This window comes from Prosopis cineraria, unplaced genomic scaffold, assembly GCF_029017545.1.
Source record: "Prosopis cineraria cultivar Desert tree isolate PC_DT_omini unplaced genomic scaffold, ASM2901754v1 PC2, whole genome shotgun sequence".
Lineage (NCBI taxonomy): Eukaryota > Viridiplantae > Streptophyta > Magnoliopsida > Fabales > Fabaceae > Prosopis > Prosopis cineraria.
In genome coordinates, this window is record NW_026555333.1 from 9,190,274 (window position 1) to 9,211,874 (window position 21,601).

Here is a 21,601-nt window from a genome sequence, read left to right on the forward strand (position 1 = left end):
AGCTTAACAATAAGATGGGAGGGAGCAGTTAAGAGATCAGAATAGAAGCGTGATATTTCAATGATTATTCACTGAAACGACATACTTTGTCCCAGTGATATTACAAGACATTTGCTTTTTAGTATTTTCTTGGAAACCAATAATACAAGAGAGGATTGGTGCGGAGAGGAGGCGCGCAGAGGAATGCATGTGGGAACGATGGCTGGTCCTACGTTGATTGGAAACAGCGAAGGTTAAGATTTACAAATTCGAGGAACATGTGCCCTTCTTCCATGCATGTTCTGCTTTTCTCAATAATAAATTCAAACTTGTAAACGGCGAACATTAACGTCGAGCTTCAACTCTTGCTGCCCTCTGCCCAGACACCATGTCCATGCGTGTCACTTCCTCTCTCTCCGACTCTCACTAAATTAAAAACCACCCTTGCTTTCTGCACTAATAATTCCTTTCCTGATTCTCACTTGAAGTCCCTGTCTATCGGTGCTCCACATCTTCATGCTTTCATAAATACCAGTAATGTTTTAATACCGTTTGACTGTACAAGGAGCAACATACGAAGGCCAGCACTCATACACACAGACGCTCGGAGAGATCTAGAGAGACGCATGTTAGAGAAAAAATATAGAAAAAGGATGTGACATTTCTTTTTATTACAATCAAGTTAAACAATCAAATATGTCAATGTTGGGATCAAGTTTGAGATATGAAAGATGGTGGTGCTACTGAATTGAGACAACCTAGTGTGACGTCAACACAATAAATTTTATTAAGTGAGGTCGGTTATATAGACAAAAATGTTGAAACAAAATGAGAGGAAAAGAAGAGGAGTGACTACTAGTGTCAGATATATATTCAAATGACTTAAATTATTTTGATGGAGTATATTATTTTTAAACATATTTAATATAAAATATTTAATACCAAACACAGGCATGGATGCAAGTTAAGCTTGAGGTAATCTGTTGGCTCATGTAATAACTTTGTGGGGAAGAAGTGTGGGGAAGAAGGAGAGGGGGTGCCTCTAAAGTAGCAGTAACTAAAATAACAAAAAGTGGTGGGAATATGTATAGGCAACGGGTCAAGGATGGGGGATCCACGTGAAGGCCTCAAACCTAGAAGATTGTCTGTTTAAATTCATTTTTATAAAAATTTGAATTTTTAAAAATAAGATTTTAAAAAAAATCAGGCTTTTAAGCCTGGCTTTAATAGACCTTAAAAAAATAAGTTTGGATGACCCTTTTAAGTCTATTTTTATTTGTTCCTTAAAAAATAAAATATTTTTAATTTTTAAATTAAATTTAAACTTTAAAATATATATTTATCCTTCAAGATTAGAATTTTTATTATTTATTTTTAATTTGTAAATATTATAATTTGTATTTTAAAAAATATATGAAATATTATATTTAAAATTTTAATTTTTAAAAATTTAAAAAAATAAAAAATAATAATAATATAGGGGCTTAATCCTAAATTCTTTATATAAAGGCCAAATTTTAAAAAAATAAGATATTTAAAAAAAATTGTACTTAAAAACCAAGCTTTTAAAGATAGGCCGCCTATTTTTTAACCCTGACCACAATCCTACAAAGTGATATCTACATTATACGTCACGCGGAGACGCCGTCCGTTACGACTCCCTCACATGATCCGCCCCCTCTGTGCCCTTTTCAACTTCTGCTCCTTCCCTTCCCTCCTTTTTCCATTCCTAGCCCTTCCTTTCCCTCCGTTAAACTAACTCTATCCACTTTACTCTCCCATCCCCTCGTTCTAAAACATAATTTCACATTTATATTTTATCTTAAATATAAGATCAACTGATCAAGATGTGATATTTATTTCTTTTAAATATTACCCACATCTTCTATTGCACAAAATTATTGTTTCTATGTGATATTGTTTCATTAAAAATTAGAAAGTTAAATATTGTTTTATAAATTTAATAATATTTAACTATAAAATTGGTTAACTCTGTCCTGTAATTAAAAAATAGGAAGTAGCATTTCATATTTTATGATCGTGCATATCATGGTTTTAGCAACAGAAACTTATATTTCCTTACTCACCTGCCTTTTTTTTTTTTGGAAAAAAATTAGATCGGATAATAGAGATTTAAGAATAGAATGGAAAGAGATATTAGGATGTGATGAACATTAAGATGTTTCCCCGTTCAAAGTGAGAGACTAATCAGTAGAAACAACGAATTTGTCCGTTGTACCTTTCCTAACAGCAGTGGCACTTTTGAACTAGGAATTAACGAATGATTAAGATGAAGAAAAAGAAAGCACGCGACTTACTAGTATGTACTTCCAACGTTTAGTTAATTAATTGATGAAGAAAGAGACCAGAAAGAAACGTGGCCTCAAAAGCATCACCTTCGGCTTATCTTTATGCAATCCGTCACTGTGAATCTATCCTTTCTCAAATTGGAAGAAAGACAAAGACAAAGGCAGTCTGCGTGTTTCACAGAGGAAAGAAGTTATGTATGTTGCAAGAAGCAATATTGGCACGTATGCACTCCAAATCTTATATATCACATATTAAAATAAAAACCGTGTCTTGAAGTCCCGGCAAAATGCATTCTATATATCACCGCTTAGGTATGAAATCCCTGGTTGATGATTTGTCAAAATAAAACAAAAGAATTAAATTAAATGAAAAGATGATTGTCGAGAGACGGGGTTTCCTCAAATAGCAAAAGCTGCTAATGGGCCAGTGGGCCACCACATAACTCTCATGAGTCAATAATAAATTGGTAAAATCTGATTAGAGGACCGCCAAATTGGTCCTCGGTGACATTAATGAAACAGCAACGGCCAGGGCATGTGTCCAAAACCAAACACACGCGTATGCCCAAAGATAAATTCACACATTACTTTCGTATGATTGCTGATCCATCTCCGTCTTCTCTTCCTCCTTGGCTTCTTCTTCTTCTTCTTCCTCTTCTTCTGCATGCTTAAAGTCCCCACACATCCATGGCCTCGGAAGCACGACCTCAGGGTCTAACACCAGAAGAATTCGCAGAACTTGAACCCATCATCCAAAAATACCACAAATTCGAGCCGTCCCCCAACACGTGCACTTCCATTATAACCCAACGAATCGACGGTCCCGCTCGCAGAGTGTGGCCTTTCGTTCGGAGTTTCGAGAACCCTCAGAAGTACAAGCACTTCATCAAGAGCTGCAACATGAAGGGTGACGGCGGCGTTGGCAGCATCCGAGAGGTCACCGTCGTCTCGGGCCTTCCGGCGTCGACAAGCACCGAGAGGCTCGAGATTTTGGACGACAGCAAACACATACTCAGCTTCAGGGTTGTGGGCGGCGAACACCGGCTCAACAATTACCGGTCCGTCACGTCGGTGAATGAGTTCAAGAAAGAAGGGACGGTATATACGGTCGTATTGGAGTCGTACATCGTGGACATACCGGAGGGCAACACCGGAGAAGATACGAAGATGTTCGTGGACACTGTTGTGAAGCTCAACCTGCAGAAACTCGGGATCGTGGCCATGGCCACGCCGCTTCCTCAGGACTAATTAAACAGTGAGATCTGTAGTGTTCCGTCAATCATCGTTCTTGAGTCTTGACCTCATCGGCGGCCGGTAATGGTCACAGCTGCAACTTCCTTGTCATTTTCCTTTTCCGGGATAATATAATATTATAGGTGTCTGGTTAGACATTTGGCATTAATGTAATTTGTAAATTTGAAATTAGTTAATTAGTTTGTTGAGAGTGGAGACAACTTCAGTTCGTTGTCCTGGACTTCAAGATCTTTATAAAAATAACTCAGGGATTACGACTTTTTTATTATTATTGTTATTGGCTAAGCAAGCGTAAGCATCGGTTACATTTTGATTCAAGCTCCTTATGGCGGAATAAATCTTAAAAAGCTGTATACAGCTGCAGGCACCCCAATCTGTCTCCGCAAGCGTTTCTTTGACAGTCTTTTTTTTTTTTGGGGGGGGGGGGCCCTCTTTGAATTCGCCGTCCATTCTCTCCACAGTTAGAAATTAACTCACATATGGATATTAAATATTTAAGAGGAGAAGAAAAATAAACTAAATAACGACAAGATTGCATCTGGGTTTTCATGGTGGGACGTTGGCTTAGGCTTTCGTGTACTCAAGTCTCAAATACGGAAAAGTAGTTTGAAAATAAGTGAGGATTATATTCAGCTTCAATCGTTGAGGAAATTGAGAGAAAGTTTATAAGCTTGATACGTAGATTGAATGGAAGTAAACAAATAAGTGAAAAATAATTTTGATATTTTAAGTAAAAAAAAGTAGTAAAAATTATTAAATGTAGAGAAAATGTGAAGGTTGCATGGGTGGCTGTGATACCAAACACAAAAAAGTAGAGGAAAAGGGCGAAGGAGTGGAAGTGGAGATAGGCGGAATCAAAAAAAGTTTCATGCGGCTAAAATGTCAACCCTGAATCAAAGGCAAAGCCGAGCAAAAGTAAACAATCTTGTGAGCTGCCCTTTCAGCAACATGGGAATATGAAACAATACTTCACGTCTTCACCCTCTTCTCTGTCTGTTTCTGGGGACAGCTTTTGCGGCTTATTTTTTTCTGAATATTCCAATTGAAGACAGCCTTCACAGATGCTTCACAAGTAGGTGATCGTCAAAAAAAAAAACCAGACAGGGATCGCAATTTATTCAGATTAAAATCCTCCACAATCATGGACGATGAACGTGTTGTGCGTCCCTGGAGGATATTCAAGACATTAGTCTGCTCTTTGATTTAACGCACTGTATCCAAGCAATGTTGTTGGGCCTGGCTGGGTGAAGTAGGCCCATATGAATCAAACCGGTGGCTGATCACAGTGGGGCCCACAAAACAATGGAGGCTTTGGGCTTGAATGAAATTTAAGAGGGATGGCACTACTCCGACACATGGCCCCAGATGATGATGGCCTATAGTCCAAAAGGTTAAAGATAGCTCCATGTATATCAGATATGAGATTTGTCATTTTGTCTTGCTTCACTTAATGAGGCCCGTGGGTCCAGTTAACAGCAGCGCAGTTCACCTGGCCATTCAACTTAGAGCTAAAAATTTAGGTGGTCTGCTCTATCCAAACATACCTAAATTCAAAAGCTTTGCTTTGAATAATCAATTCCGATCTGAATGCTCAAATTTTTATTTTTAAAATCATTTTAATTAATTTTTTTACTTTAAAATTAATTATTTTATTTTATAAAAAATATAAAATATATTTTTTTAATATTTAAATGATGTGTAAGACTCAAATATATAGTATTTTCATATAAAATAACCTAAAACTTAATTAATTAATATTTATCATATTTAATATATTTTATAAAAATAAATTTTTTTATTCAGGTATTCAGGTCAAATTTAAACTTGATCGGGCTTGGCCCAAATAACATAAAAAAATTATATTTTTTTTTAAACTTGGCTCTAACTTTTTTGGGTAAGTTCCGGCTAGTTTGTCGTGTTCAGTTTGAATTACCAACTTTAATCTAACGAATATATTAATTTTTCTAAATCATTTAAAAAAAGAGAGAGAAGCATTCAGGCTTTGTTTTTTTTTTTTCTTTTAATACCTTGGAAAATCCTTCATTAAAAGGAGAAAAAACAGACTCCACAACCCGAGAGAGAGAGAGACAAAACAACGAAAATGACAAATTCATAAGCCAAAAAAGGCAAAGACCTAATAAAAACAGTATTCATCAACTTAAAAAAAGAAATCAACCAATGCCTTCCTATCTCTCTGAATAACTGGTTGTTGAAGAAGATTGAGCTAGAGTTGGCTCAACCCGCCAAATGATAGAGGGCTAGGTTCGCAAAAATGGATGCATTTATGTACAGGTAAAGTTTTAGTTAAAGGAAGACGTAGCTAGCCAATTAGCAGCAAAATTTTCCGGTGTTTAGAAAACGAGAGGGAGATAAAGGGAAGAAACTCAGGACTAGCAAACAGATCTCCAACGATACCATGAAGCGGCCAAGGAAAAAAAGGGGTACCTTTGCACGAGAAGGCTTTGAACAACTCTAAACAATCAGTTTCAATCAGAGCGTGGCTATTGCTAAAATCTGAGGTAATAATAATGGCCTTCTTGCAAGCAAGAAGCTTGGACATGAAACTTGAGTCAGCAGTCACTAGTTCTCTCCATCCTTTAATGAAATGATCAAAATTATCTCTACAAATTACACCAATTGCAGCCTTACCAGTAGATAGAGAGAGAGTCCCATCACAAGTAATTTTAATGATCCCACTATCAGGTGGGATCCAACCAGCTATGCAAGCCTCATGAACAGGGATATTAGACTTCTCAGAGCGGTTGATCTTCCAAAATTCTTCCACAACCGAGCTAATTAAACTTAAAACATGGACAGGATTAAGTGTGGCAGCGTTGAAAACTGATGCAGACCTTGTCTTCCAAATATTCCAACAAAGAGAGGCAATGTCTGCTTTATCATAATCACTCAAGATGGTATTCTCAATCAGAAATTGCCTGCACCAGTTCTTAAATGAGGTAATATCCATAGGGTCCATGATGAAAGAAATTGGAGAACCAAACCATATACTCCTCGACCAGTCACATAACAGTAGTAAATGCTCAGGACTTTTTTGGCATATTGGGCAAAGTATATCAGAAGCACATTTCCTGGAGCAAAGGGCATCCTTTGTTGCCAAAGATCAATGCAACGCTCCCCAAAGGAAGTGCTTAATATTTTTCTTTTGGTTCAAACAGGAAGTGCTTAACTTTAGGATGTATTTTAATTTGCTACACTTGTTTCCATTAGATAGTTGGGAACCACGTTAAAGAGCCTGGAACATGTGTCAATAGGGTGCTGACGTGTATGTTCATACCTATAACCAAGTTTAGTTGCAAATTTTCCATTTTTGGCACCAGTCCAAACAACAGCATCTACAGTAGGATAAGGAAGGATGTGAATATTTTTAATGCAATCAAAAGTTTCTTATAGTAACCAAAGTCTAAACAAAATTTAAATTCCAAGCCCCATTAGAAATTAAATCAGTAGCTTTAAGATTGTCACTATCACTGATATGAATAGCTTTAAATGTTGGCAGTCTAGGAATCCAAGGATCATGCCAGAATCCAATATCACAACTTGAACCCTACTTATAGCAAGAATCTTTAAGTAGGAATTCTAATACAGGACGTGAAAGAGAAATTGTAGATGTTCTGGACAAAACTTGGGAAACAAAGAAAGAGAAAAAAAAACAATGAAAAGGAGAATAGAAGAAACAATGGTAAAATAATTGAAAGGAAAGAATAACGATCAAGGTTATAATAATTAAAGCATCTATCTCTAATAATTTTAATCTTTGAAAATACCATAAGAGTTTATTAAACTCTTGATCATGCGTGTATTTATTATATGATTCTTGCAAGCAAGCACAACTCATAACAAAGTTTTACCAAACTTCAGAAAAAAATTCTCATTCATGACACAATTCAAAGAGTACATAAGCAGGTCTATTTGTAGGCAAAGGAACGGAAGACATAAAAGAAGCCCTAAACCTAAAATACTAGTCAAAGTTGGTGCCTCCCCTTGTAGATATTAGGGAAATTTTCAAAACCATGAAGATTTAGCTCTAATGATGGAATTGGAGACCATCTAGGCTTCTTTCTAAACCTAAATACTTAAATCCCAAGTTTTATCAATTATTAAATGCGAGACAATAAAAAAAAAATCAGCACGTGCTAAAAAACAAAGTAGGAAACAAACTAATCTTGCAAATCAAGCTAAAACAAAAATAGGAAACCAAGATTAACGAAAGCCAACATCCTAATTAATATAGAAGACAATGGAGATCATGCCTCATATCTCTTCAAATTAAGTCATAAAAAACGTGCTCCACCCGTACCCAATTTCCGAGTCACATATTCATCACATGGGAAAATATAAGGGCTCTAACCTTAGACATGTGGGCTTGTATCTTCATGAACTTAGATCTTTAAAATGCTAAGCACGTGCAGACTCTCTCCATTGGACTTTTTGGACGTTTTTAGCATGGGTTCAAGCTCTTAGACATCTTTAATAAGACAATTCAGGCCTCCTTCATTGCTTTAGTTTGGGTTTTAGTCGTTGAGCCTCCTATACTGTGTAATGAATCCTTAGGCACATTGGACTTGAACTTTTGGACTCCTTGAATGCTTACCACGACTCCTTCATGGATCTTCAAGCTCTCCACGCTTCCCTGCTCTTTATGTGGGCCATCAAAATCTTTAGCTTTCAAAATACCGCTCCATGCCCAAGATGTTTGAGGGCCTTGACTTGCTTCTAAAAAGGAAGGATGAGCAAAAGTAAATAGCTTTAAGAACCTGGGCCCAAAGATCTTGAGGGTTTTGAAGGATTACCCATGCCGTTTGAGCGAGTGGGGCATCGTTGAAAGTCATACAGTATTGAAAACCAAGTCCACCCTTATTTTTTAGAGCAAAGAGTTTGTCCCTGGCTCTCCAATGTATGTTATTCCAAGATTTAAATTGCCTCCAAAATAAATTAGCAATCAGGATGTTGAGTTCGACACATTTTTTTTCCCTAGGAAATTTAAAGCAAGTCATAAGATAAATGGGGTAGCATTTATTGCTGACTTTATCATGATTTCCCTTCTAGTAAAGGTAAGAAATTTTCTCTTCTAGCTGTGAACTTTTCTCCCCACTTTATCTCTAAAATAGGCAAGTGTTGCCACTTTTGATCTCTCCCACAAAATGGGAAGGCCAAGATATGAACTTGGATTATCCACAGCAGCAACATGAAGAAAAGAGTAAGCCTCATCCTTTACACTTTGCAGGTTATTAGCAGAGAAAAAAAAGGGAAGACTTATCATAGTTAATTCTCTAACCTAAAGCATTATAATAAAATTGAAGAAGCTCTTTGATGAAGTTGCAACTTTTCATATTAGCATGCAAAAAAAGTACTGTGTCATCAGCAAACAAGTAGTGAGTAAGATTGGGATAAGCATTTGTGATCTTAATGCATGTCTCCTTTGTCATCATGAACATTCACGCTATGTTCAAAATGAAAATAAAATGGAGATAAAATAAAATTAGAGGGAAAAAAATTCTTCTACCATTGTTTTCCCTTTTTTTAAAGAGAAGGGAAAAATTAAAAGAAAAAATTTATGCTAATGATAGAGAATATACTTTTATTTTACTTTTCCCCCCTAGTTTCTTCTCTATCATATTTTCCTTCCATTCAGAACGAGGGGTCAAATTATTGTTAGAATATTTTTTTAAATAAAGTCCTTAATTTATATTTAAATCAGATGCCTAATAATTTAGTGTTTAAAATAATATAAAATAAATTATTTGTATTAGACTAGAAATTATAAGTGAGATCTTTAGTCGAAAAAACTTAATTTCAAAATTTATTAAGAGATTTATTGTTTACTATTGTATAGGATCAAAAAAGTGCCAATATTGTTGCTCACTATCAAGTTAATTGAATTTGAATCTTATTTTTAAATAAATAGTGAAAGTTATGGGCCTAAATTATTGGTCTACTTGTTAAAAATACCACCTTTACCTAAGCATGTTTGTCTATCAACTTCATTTCATCATGATGAGGTTGTTAATGAATTCACTTGTTAAAAATAAACCTTTCTTCTTATATATGGTGAGGACATTATCATATTATTCATGAATGTCATAATAATTTGTCATTACATTATCTCAAATGAATAAAGACTTGAGGAAAGAAATTGAAGTATATTACGATGGTTTATTTAATATTCTGATCCTTTTCAATGTTTCTAAAATCGGGACAATGAATGCATGAAGGCTTAAAAGTACAATATCCAACGGTGATTAAGCTGTGACCTACCAGAGACGTTCAAATGACGGCAACTTCTCACATAAGATTTGCTTTCATGGCCAAAGAGAATCAAACTAATAATACTAGATCAGGTGTTTGGACAAAAATTTGAAGATGACCCGCGTATGAGAAAATTTAAACTGTATCTTGGGATCAACTCCAAGTTAATATCAATGTTGAAAAAAAAAAAGAAGAAGAAACGGGCATTAGACAAAGAATTTGCCTTTTGGCTACAATTCTTGGACTCTTCTCTCCACACGCTTCAGGCTCAGGGTTGCAAATAATTTCTGGCAAAGAGTAATGAAACGTTATAATTATTGTGGTTTTTTCTATAACCGTTAAATAATTGGATAATATGGAATGCAAAATAATGAAGCAAGGAACTCATCAAGAATTAGAAGAACCTCGCAGCAAAGATTCTGTGCCCACGTTTATTATGATATCTGGAATAATAGATGCATAATCTTTGGTCTTGTTTAGCTTCTATTTCTAAAAGCAGTTTTTCATTTTTAAAGACAAAAAAAAAAGTTGTTTGGAGTAGGGGTGTTCAGTCCGGACCCGTCCCGATTGGCCCGGTATCGTCCCGATCATATCGGACGGGTCTTGTCCCGGCCCAAAAATAATCGGGACGGGACTTTACGGGACGGGACAGGAAAGAGGTTCGGGACGGGACGGGACACGGGATTACCATCGGGACGTCCCGTCCCGTCCCGAATATTATATATATTATTTTTTATTTTAAATATATTAATTATATTAATATAATTTATACTTATATCAATTATAATTTTAATACTTACAATTCTTATTTAAAACTAAAGTTTTTTTATATTGATAAATTTAATGGCATGGAGTAAACATGGCAATATCTTTCTTTATAATATATTAATTATATTAATATAATTTATTCTTATATATATCTATTTAATAACTTTTATTTACAATGTATTTTTTGCTTATTTTTAGAAGAGTAATTAGCTTAGTACATCTTCACTAAAGTAGAAGAACAATGATTTGATGTTATGTTTGACTTGTCTATTGTTACTAATCTTATAGTATAAAGATCATTTGTGTTTATTATTATAATGTGTAGTTATGATTAATATGATTCAATAATTGATTTTAAATTATTGTTATTTATGTACTTGTGTTGTTTTGATTTTAAACTTAATAAATTATATGATTTAAAATTTTAATAAATGTTATTATCCAATCTTTTTTCGATATTATTTCATTTATCGGGACGGCGGGACGTCCCGATCTTGTCCCGGTCCGTCCCGACTCTTAACGGGACGGGACGACTTTCGGGACGGGACGGGACACGGGACCAAAATTCAGTCCCGATCTTTTTCTCGGGACGGGACACGGGACGGGGGTGTCCCGGTCCCGTTCTGTCCCGTAAACACCCCTAGTTTGGAGGAGTATTTTGAATTTAATTATTTTTAAAATTATTTTTATTTTTTATTTTTAATAACAAATAAATAGAAACATCTTAAAATTTATTTTATTTTTTAAAATATATTACATTTGATTATTAAAAACTATAGTTATATCATCTTAACTAATAGTTATCATAAGTCATTACTATTAATTGCTGTTGACTATCATTATTAATTGATTCTTAAATTAAAAATTATTTTTAAATTAGCACAACTAAACTAATTTTTCTTTTCTTTTATTTTAAAAATAATTTTAAAAATTATATTGCAAAAAAAAATTTTAAAAATAAAAAATAAGAATAAAAACCAAATAGGCTTGTACCTTTGGAAAATGTTCGTCCTAAAAACGACATGAAAGCTAACGTACAGTGTGATTCAACGAAAGCTATTAATCTCATCCAACGTGAACGTGCCCAGAATCACCCTTCGAGGAGTATATCATAGAAAGAATAAGAATTTTTTGTTTTTTTGGTATCAAAAACTGAACAATTACTTTGCATCGTGTTTTCATAGAGACGAACAAAAATGAGGGGAGGCTTGCTTTCCAAGCCCACAAGAGTATCAATGTCAGGAATCAGGATGAATAGTAGCTCTCCTATGAAGTGCAACAAGCTTTCGGTTGATGACATGTCCTTGTCACTTGCATTCTCTGAATGGCTTTTCTGTGAACTTGTATAAAACAAGAGTTTAGCAAGATCTCTGGCCATGAAGAGAGAAGAAGAAAAAGTTTTAACGGGATCTCACGACGAAGACTATATGAGAGTTGCAACATGATGCCAGAACACCAATATATACACAGCCTGGTGCCTCTGTTTCCACACTGAGGATTGGGAAGACAGGTCGGGTTATTATAAGTAGCCAATATACACAACACAATGCTTACAGCCGTAGCACAGGATAGGATCGTACGGCAGACAGAGTAGGAAAGTAGGCCATAGAGTCTATAAACTACTATAAAAAAAAAATTACTAATAATTCGTCATAGATCGTCCATCCAAAAAAAATTTGTCGTCATTTTTGGCCCTGCTTACGTCATTGCTTGTTCTCTCGGTTTGCCCACTCCCGAGAAAAGTACACTGCCAGTGTTTCCTTTTATCTTTCCTTTCACATATCAATTGCCTTGTGCTTTTACTTGTTACACAACGAAGAGAAAGCATGGGACTTTTTAACTCCATTCACTCATCTTTCTTATCACACTACCTTGTTTTCTTTATAAATAGGCTTGAGAGTAAGGGGCTTTGTCTGAAAAATGTTTCTGAGAGCCCCTGACATGAACAAAAGTTGGAACAGAGAGAATCCAGATGTTTTGATTGCGATGATTGCAGAGAAGCAGATAATAGGAGGTGGCAATGGAGGACAAAAGACATGAGAGAGAGAGAGAGAGAGAGAGAGAGATGGGCCCAGTAAAGCCTGCAACAGAAATGAGTGACGCTGCACCACAGGGCGATGTGTTTTCTCCTTCCCCCCACTCTCCCTCCTTTCTTGTTTCTTTCTTTTATTATTACTTCTTTTGTGGCCCTTGTTCGTCTCGTTCTCTCTGTCCCTATTGATAGCTCCTTTTCTCTGTTTTCCCCTGTCCATTCAATTGAACAAGTAAACACCCTTCTTCCCATTAAATTTGGAATACTCTATTTGTTGCAAGATCAGTACATGCTCTGGGTTTAATGGGGTCTGAAAATAAGAGTCTCGTTTTTTGGGTCCTGGGTTCTTGAAGGAAATGAAAAGTTTCTTTCATGTAAAGAAATCAGCGCACTTATGGTATTGGCCTTCTTGGTTTAAATATGGTTACTTCTGGTTGGCTCTTTTTCTTGTTTTAGAACAAAATATCGTAGTTCTTTACAGACATTTCTAACTTTTTCTCGGTATTTTTTGTTAACAGGTTCTCGCTAGATAGCTCCATATATTGGCAATCAGCTGTGAAATATTTGGTAGACTTTGGTTTGCCAGGATTAAGGCAAGGTAGGCTGTGAACTTGGGCTCACGTGCATCGTTGTGACCGCACGCTGCTTCCTCTTGCTGACATTTGTCTCAGCCCAATCCTTCATCAATTTTTCATCTTTCATATTTCATTGTAGTTCCAACTTCGAACTTTGAAAGGATGCTCTATTGATTTAGGACGCTGAAGAGTCATGTACTCGTATATCTCATTTTATGGCTAGCATTGGCACGGCTTGGTATATATAACTATATTAAGCATGCATTTTCTTAAAGAGAGCGAAGAGAACACTCCTTAGAATTCAAACAGAGTGATACTGCAGTGCTTTCATTTCATTGCTATGTCGATGGAGAATGATATGTTTGGTGCTCCAATGGACATGGCTGGCCGTAGCGGCACTGTCATAGATGAAATTCCACAAACACCTAATCCAGTCTTTCAGGGCTATTCATTTTACCATAATGACCAAACCCGAATCATGAATGGAATTTCAATGCTTGCTGGAGTCCAAGGTGAACTCATAAGTATTGTCCATTCGGATGCTCCTATAATGAATCCTGCCTGCATTGCTCATCCTAATTCCTTTGTTCCATCGCAAGGAAAGAACATTGTAGGAGATACCCCACTTGGAAACCCATCTCCCCGAAACAACAGTCAGTTTCAAGATCATTCAGCTGGAGCCACTATCTCTCCTGCTTCACTTGCTGCCATTCTTGCTGCAAGATTTGGACTTCAAGAAAACTTAGAGAAATCAGCGGCTTTGTCTCCTTCAGTCTTTTCATTGGAGGCACTGGCACCATATATGTTAAACAGTTGGCAGGATAATTCAAATACTTCGCTTCCAACTTTTGGAGATCGTCGGTATGATGAAGTACCTGGTACCAGGTTCCAGACTTATTCGTCCGCAGCAAGCCTGGATCCAAATGGATGGACGTCATCAAATGTTGCAAACTTGGCCTGTCATGCTTATGAATTCCCTAATTTCAGGAATGAGCTTTCATTGAGTCTAGCATCATCTCCTCCCCCTGGTCAGCGGTCGGAGGTGAGTTCTGATAGCTTCGAACTAGCCTCCTGTAGCGATGGGGGGGTTTCTAGGAGTTTATGTTCCAATAGACGTGTGAATTTTTCACAAGCAATATTGGGGTCCAGATATCTTAGTGGGATTCAAGAAATACTTGCTCAAATTGCAAGGTATTCACTTGAAAATGTAGAGCAGACAAATTGTTCAGCTGCTTGTAGTAGAGCCAGAGCAGGAGGGAATGCGTCAAGCTCAGCTCCTCCATCCAGGAGAATGACAGCGACAAATAATCCCCATGCAGATTCTATGTTTGAAGCTCAAGTGAATTCTTCATTGGCAAGGCACGATGCTGCTGAATCAAAGAAATCCCAGCTTCTGACACTTCTACAACTGGTAAGATGGAACATTCTGCCATTACATCATTTGATCTTGACTTTCCCTTTTCCAGAATCGAAGTTCACAGAGTAATAATTATACTTGTTTCTAACACAGGTGGACAGTCGGTATAATCAGTGTTTGGATGAGATACATACTGTTGTATCCGCATTTCATGCTGCTACAGAGTTGGACCCTCAAGTTCATGCTCGTTTTGCCCTTCAAACAATCTCTACGTTGTACAAGGATATGCGTGACAGGATAAGCAATTATATTCTTGCTATGGGAGAAAAATTTAACAACTTACACTCTGAAGAAGAGAAGGAAAGGTCTACAGAAGCTTTGTTCATCGAAAAGCATTGGGCTCTGCAGCAATTGAAAAGAAAAGAGCATCAGTTATGGAGACCCCAAAGGGGCTTGCCTGAACGATCTGTCTCAGTTCTACGGGCTTGGATGTTTCAGAACTTCCTTCATCCGTGAGTTTTCTTGTTTACCAGTTGTCACTAACAATAATATTGCATATGGAGGCTGTGCTCTTGTGAATTTAGTGTGATGGATTGTAGGTATCCTAAAGATGCAGAGAAGCAATTACTTGCAGTGAAAAGTGGATTGACTAGAAGTCAGGTACGTGCTGCTACTTCATCCCGCTTGACCGAAATTCCTTTTTAGTGGTTTAAGCTGTTTGGAAACTTGCGTGATCTGAATGCTGATATATATTTGGTGGACGGCAAGGTATCCAATTGGTTCATTAATGCTCGTGTAAGGCTATGGAAACCCTTGATCGAGGAAATGTACACTGAAATGAACAAAAGAAAGACTCTTCGAAGTGAAGAAGGCGCGCAGAACAGCCATAGAAGCAGCAGGATAAGCTTGAGCAATCAAAGATTTACTATCAATTGAAAGTAAAGAAAGTGGCGTAACAACATGAAGAAACTAAAAGCTAGAAAGTATCTTTTTGATTCCCGGAGCTGTGCATAATGCTGTGTGTGGTTGGATGCCAGGGTGGAATGGAGTTTCCTTTTTGAAAAGTAGGCTTCCACTAATGGAGTTATGGAGGTCCAAGACTTGTACCAAAACACAATAGAATATCAGTAAAGAACACTATTACATCCATGTTGCTTAGTTTGGATTAACCCCTCTCTTTCTTTGGCCAATCTATTTTGTCGAGTTAATTAAGTTTTATTGACCTTCCTGAAATTCGTAAAGTCAAAACATGGATTCATGGCGTCATTCATCCCTCAAAGGTGAGACACTGAAACTCCACTATTTCCTGCGTTTCTTCGCTAGGTTTTCGATTGAGGACACTACGAAGTTTAATTTGCACTTTTCGAAAGCGGCGGGAGAAACTGCTAGAGGGATTCTCTAGTGCTTTCCGGGGCGATTTCTTGTACCCATAAATCTAAGAAAAAATGACAAATAAAGACCCTTAAGAAAATTAATACAAAATAAAGATCTTCGAATTGTAAATTTCTGATGTTTCAGTGGTAAATTTCTGGTGTTTTAGTTGTGAAAGTTTCTTGATATTTTTCAAAGGCCCTTAATTGTCATTCTCCCTAAGTTTAATATTGCCTTTGGCAGTTTCTTATTTGGGGACGAAACTTTGGTAATTGAACATATAATTTCGTGCTAAAAAATTCTTCGTAAATGACTTGATTCGAAATATTGAGATTTTCTAACCTCTTCAAATCTTGTCTCCTTGATTTGTCTTGCTCCTGTGGCGTCCACATCGAATCAAATCATGTTCGTTCAAACGTCAGATAGCAACTAAAGATGGTGACAACAGGTATATTAAAAAAGAAAAAAATATGTGCCGACACTGAATATGCCATCAACATGATACAAGGGAGTACGGGACAATAAAATTGAACAGGAATTACAATACCCTCGATCTCCATGTTTGCTTTACAAATGTAAAATCAGGCCTTTACTGTTTTATTTATCCAGATAATAACTCCGAAACTTGACCCCCCACCTATTCAGACATGTTAACTAATATCTATGATTACAAATGAAAGAATGACTGTATCTGCTTTTCAACTAACCTCTTCCCGAGTCTCTTGCCTCGATTTCCTAACTCCTCTCCCTATGTACAATACTCTGCATCCACTATTCACCAGCCTTCTCACCAGCCACAAAATTACAAACTCATACAACAAACATGAGAAAGAGCAGCAAATTGGCAAATTCATCCAACTTTTAGATTTCCACAGAGAGCCGTGTTTTTATTGGTTTCAATTTCAAACCCATACTCTCAGGTGAATAAAGTTCGGGAGAAATCCACGATGGACTCAAGGGACTTCTTGGGCTCACACTCGGCTTGGATGGTCGGTACAAGCCATAACCCATGAGAAAGTATTCCATTGGTATTAACATAGCATGAGGCTGTTCCTCTGTTACCATTGATCCACATGCTTGAACCTGCAGTTCCAAAAAAAAAAAAAAAAAAACAGTGAATCTAATTCATTTCGTTAAACAGACGATCTCATCATATAGACTAAGATGGAATGAAACTATTTTACACACCTCAACCAAGGCACTGAATCGTCTATCCAACTTTGAAGTCATATGGAGAGAATCAGCGTAAAATGGAGACATATCACCAATGAAAATTAGGGAACGACACTGCAATTTTCTCAATCCTTCACCTATGTCGGATCTCCTGCAAGATGCCAATATATATATATAAGGACATGTGCTCCTAAGCTATAGGCAACATCGCATTCTCGTGTTCAAAATTTTCCCAAACTACATCTTGTGTTGGCATGTTCATTTGGCAATTATAATTGGTAAATTATCAGAGCCACGCATGCTACAAAATATACTCAGAATGCTGCAACTCGTGAATTGTTGATATCTCGAAGACAAATGCAGACTCCCCCGAGTTACCAACACTAAAAAGAGAGACAGCGGAAGTCATTATTCACTGGGAAGACAGCTGCTATTTTGATGTGCATCTTACCCATTAATAGCTTCCAGGAATCTCCAAACATTCAAACTCTGTCTCTCATCCAATGACTGTCAAAAACAAATTTTAAACAGAATCAGACATACGTTCAACTTTCAATTAACAGTTGTCATTTATCACATAATCTCCTCAAGCAGCAGCTTATTGTATATGTGGAAAGAGCAAAAAATAACAGGACTAACCCTTCGGCATGCTTGAACTATGTCTGACTCTGGTAATTGAGCACACCCTCGAACTTCCTATCATCCCAATTTATAATTAAGTGATTCAAACTCACTGAAAACAGGTAATAGAATAATGCTTTTGGAAGCATAAGCAAACCTTGCTAAAGTACCGCTTCAGCAATAATTCCTTTACCAACCCACACATGCCGTAAAAGTAGAGCAACTTTGACATCACCTGAAAATATTGAATAAAAAATCTCCAGCAAATGGCAAAATATATTTATATTAGATGGTTTTCTAGGTTTAGAAAAAGAACCTTGTTGTACAACCATTCTGTCCAAGATGGTGCTTTACAAAGAGGAGAAATGAGTATCAAACCAAGGACATGTTGTCTATACTTCATCTATTGTCAAGAGTTAGAAGGATCAGAAAACTTCCATTATTGAAACCCAAAGCCAATTGGCAGAATAAGAAACTGCAGAGTAATACAACAACTTACAGCAAATAAGGTAAGGATGTAAGCCCCTGCAGTTACTCCCATGCACATGACGGCACTGAGACTGTATAGAGAGAAAGGGAGGGAGGGAGGGAGGGAGGGAGGGAGGGAGGGAGAGCAAAGGTCAGATTCCGTTCCTAAGATGAAGGAAAGGAGATCAGCTTCTAGGCTCATTTGTAAAAAAAACTACAAAACCTTTGCTTTCAATCTATTCCATAAGTTACAGATGTTGTAAATGAAACCACGAATATTAACCATACTGAACAGAAAACAATTGCTGATTAAGATTAAATGTACTCACTCAAAAAAATTTAGAACCTCAGCTATCTGATCAGCCAAGTCATCAACTGAAAGCACCGGGTCGTCAGGATCAATTGCAGCAGCTCCCAACTGCAATAGCTCTCAAAAAAGTACGAGATAAGGAACTGGATAAATTATAACATGAAGAAATAAAGACAATTATAACAGTGGAGAGTTGAGACACAAATATCAAGCAACTTGATCACTTCAAGACATAAAGCTAGAGACCTCATGCCCGGGAGGACTTATATGATATATGCAGAAATTGTGCAGCAGCAAGGAATACGCTTCAGGACAAAACAAGAACCCCTGAAAGCAAGAGACATCTGATAAAGCAAAAGGTTAAATTGTTAGTTTGTCCACAAAAACACGATGTCAAAAATCCACAAAACCTTTTAATAAAAGACACAACAGAACATTCATGTTTTAATATACGATGTATAAATCTTTTAAAAGTAACCATAAACTTTCCAGAAAGCAAAAACCTTGATGGGATATTCAATCATTACTTTAAAAGGAAAAAAAAAAAGAAAGAAAAGAAAAAAGATGAAATAATACATATTCAAATTTCTTATAAATATAATGGCACAACTTTAATTACTCAAACCTCTCAGATTTCTAAAACTATAGTCATTACTTTTACATACTGATATAATAATGGTCAAATTAAATCTGTTAAAACAATGTTTCTGTGGTAAAATAAGAGGAAACCAAGGGGCTTAAACTATAACCCAAAATCTGATTAACTTACAGTTTAAAGCTAAATCAGGATAAGTTATAAGTGCTGGCTTGTCCTGGTCTCCGTACACAGAAACAGAGACAGAACCATGACGTGTCCTTACAACATGTTCCTGCAGAGATATTTCAGAAGGAAGTTAACCAGCAACCACTAACAAGGTTAATTAGAATAGACAAGACATCAAGTGTGATAACACTCCCCCTCCCACCCCCTTTGGGGGGTGCACAAAAGGGGAAGAGAAAAATCAGTTATAAAGATGTACGAGTATTCATCATGTGCAACAAAAACGTCCAAATAATTTAGTTTCACTCACATAAATAGGCACCAAAAAAAAAAAAATCAAGAAGAAGAAGAACAAAACGTGGATACTAACGGATGCCGCATGCAATGGAACGGAAGGAGTAGCACGTTAATAAGTAATTCAACACAAAAAGGAGAGAATCTCAGGCAAATCCTGGGTTTGGAGATTGCACGTTAAGGGTACCTTGAGTAAGAACTAAGAAATTTTAAATAAATATCGATGACAGAATCCAAACACATCAAATTCCCCTTAATTACAAAGACCTGGGTTGTAAACATGTGAGCTATCAATACTCTTCATTGATTTTACAATGTTTAGGTAACATGTAATTTGATTTCAAAATAATGAAATGAGATTATGGGGAGTTATGCCATTCTTTTTTAACTTTTATGGGACACCAATCCTGCCAAACCCATATATGAAATATTTTTTGTTTTTTTGTAGTCTGCACCTATATGTTAGAAACTTAAAACAATAAACCAAAACTTTATACTGCCATATATATATATATATATTAAAATGAACAAGTCAATGCCGGATATAGATAAATGAATGAAATAAGGAGCGCTTCTATGTGATCAGAATCGAAAACCATGAGGACCAAAGAGAACTAAGAATTTCCTTTTTGCTATATCCAGGTTAGTCCAGCCAGTGAGGAACATGAGTTATAAAAATCTCTCCAATGGGGCAGAATGATATAGGGATGGTACTCTCAGTGAGCAGAGGACAAAGCGAACAGGTTGGGACGTTAGTCAGAAATGCTGAAGCCATTTTTTTTTTAACGCAAAACCAAAAGCAATAACAACACTCCACGGAAAGAAATGCAGTGAACACAACGATGTACTTAGAATGAGGCTAACACACCAACTCTAGAACAATCAAATAAAAGCCAGTAAAATTTCTTGAGATTCATAATAGCTAGAATTCATAGAGCAGGAAAAAACAAAAAAGAAAAAGTTACTTAGCAAATAACATATAAAGAGAACCAGGAGATTTCACAAAGCTCATTCAAGAAGCTGAATGCAGGAAAACAAACTCCTATTGCATAATTGCAACCGTAGCCTTTTCACATTGCTTCCAGAATTCAATGCTTCATTCCAACAATTTCCTCAGCACACAGACAGTCAAAGGAAGTGCATCAATTACCATCTGAAAGTGTAATATACATGCATGAAATGCAATACCTTAGCCTTGGGAGAGATCGCGTCAATATCCACCGACACTGAATCGTTAGAATCCACCATTCCTCTCTCCTTTTACTGTCTCTCTCTCTCTCTCCCCCTCTCTCTTGTCTCCCTCAAGTCTCAATTGGCGCAAGCATTGCTCCGGGATTCCATGCTTTATATGCCAATCGCTCTTAACTCGCACGAGTCCAAAACCGAGTCACCGACGCTCCATCCCGTGGTACTTAAGGCTTCACGAGCGGTCCGCATGAGCAGCTGGGCTCTGGTTCAATTAACTAGGGTTGGGTAGGCCGACATTTTATAAATGTATAATTTATTTATTAATTTAATTAATAAATATTAAATTGCTCCGTCGGCCCTACCCCATCATCGGCTTTTGAGAGTCGGCTTCCCTTCACAGCCCCGTAGGAACCATCCTAACGTTTTCTTTTTTATTCTCCAGTTAAAAGGGGAAAAAATCATTTACATTTAGTACAATTATCATGCTTTTATTTTCGTAAGAAATCATTGTGTTTTATTATTGCATGAGAAAATCACGGTGCAATAAGAAATAGTGTTTGAAGCAGAATTACTGTTTTTTTCTGGTCGAACGGATTAATATGCGAATTTTTATGTAACAGATTAAAAATAATTTTTTAGGATTAATTCAAACACCACAAAAACTTTCACCTGAGAGTTAATAAATATTACCCGTCCAGCCAAAGGAGTCATCCGGCAGTTGCCTTGCTATATACGTATACTTTTCAGAACTCTCTTTTTTTTTTTGGGGGGGGGGGTTAAATAGCGTTGAAACAGGACTTCAGAACTCTCTTTTTAATTAATTAATTGTCTAATATGACTACTCTTTTATTTAACCAATGATTGGATCTTTCATG

General features: G+C 36.6%; 4 protein-coding genes across 7 annotated transcripts; 2 read left to right on the plus strand and 2 right to left on the minus strand.

The window, feature by feature from the left end:
- The first annotated feature begins 2,699 nt into the window (after positions 1 to 2,699).
- Positions 2,700 to 3,813, plus strand: LOC129303896 (abscisic acid receptor PYL2-like). Its single transcript, XM_054943469.1, has one exon. The coding sequence runs from the start codon at positions 2,976 to 2,978 to the stop codon at positions 3,534 to 3,536; it is 561 nt and encodes a 186-aa protein (XP_054799444.1). The 5' UTR covers positions 2,700 to 2,975; the 3' UTR covers positions 3,537 to 3,813.
- A 2,049-nt stretch (positions 3,814 to 5,862) lies between these two features.
- LOC129302143 (uncharacterized) lies at positions 5,863 to 8,357 on the minus strand. Its single transcript, XM_054940818.1, has 3 exons — positions 8,318 to 8,357; positions 8,155 to 8,276; positions 5,863 to 6,648 (listed from the first exon to the last, which is right to left on the minus strand). The coding sequence occupies exons 1-3, from the start codon at positions 8,355 to 8,357 to the stop codon at positions 5,863 to 5,865; spliced, it is 948 nt and encodes a 315-aa protein (XP_054796793.1).
- Positions 8,358 to 11,952: 3,595 nt separating this feature from the next.
- On the plus strand, positions 11,953 to 15,710 carry LOC129302487 (homeobox protein ATH1-like). Of its 4 annotated transcripts, none has more exons than XM_054941421.1 (6): positions 11,953 to 13,006; positions 13,128 to 13,207; positions 13,324 to 14,595; positions 14,695 to 15,053; positions 15,141 to 15,201; positions 15,310 to 15,710. In XM_054941421.1, exons 3-6 carry the CDS (start codon positions 13,525 to 13,527, stop codon positions 15,475 to 15,477), a joined length of 1,659 nt encoding a protein of 552 aa, XP_054797396.1. In that variant the 5' UTR covers positions 11,953 to 13,006; positions 13,128 to 13,207; positions 13,324 to 13,524; the 3' UTR covers positions 15,478 to 15,710. The 4 variants fall into 4 exon arrangements, with proteins under 4 accessions (XP_054797396.1, XP_054797398.1, XP_054797395.1 ...); XM_054941423.1 differs by having other exon boundaries at positions 11,953 to 12,841; XM_054941420.1 differs by having other exon boundaries at positions 13,128 to 14,595.
- Positions 15,711 to 16,365: 655 nt separating this feature from the next.
- On the minus strand, positions 16,366 to 20,971 carry LOC129302488 (protein NDL2-like). Its single transcript, XM_054941424.1, has 11 exons — positions 20,727 to 20,971; positions 19,254 to 19,353; positions 18,731 to 18,828; positions 18,504 to 18,592; positions 18,206 to 18,266; positions 18,023 to 18,109; positions 17,864 to 17,941; positions 17,725 to 17,781; positions 17,537 to 17,592; positions 17,101 to 17,236; positions 16,366 to 16,995 (listed from the first exon to the last, which is right to left on the minus strand). Exons 1-11 carry the CDS (start codon positions 20,784 to 20,786, stop codon positions 16,774 to 16,776), a joined length of 1,044 nt encoding a protein of 347 aa, XP_054797399.1. The 5' UTR covers positions 20,787 to 20,971; the 3' UTR covers positions 16,366 to 16,773.
- Positions 20,972 to 21,601: the final 630 nt, after the last annotated feature.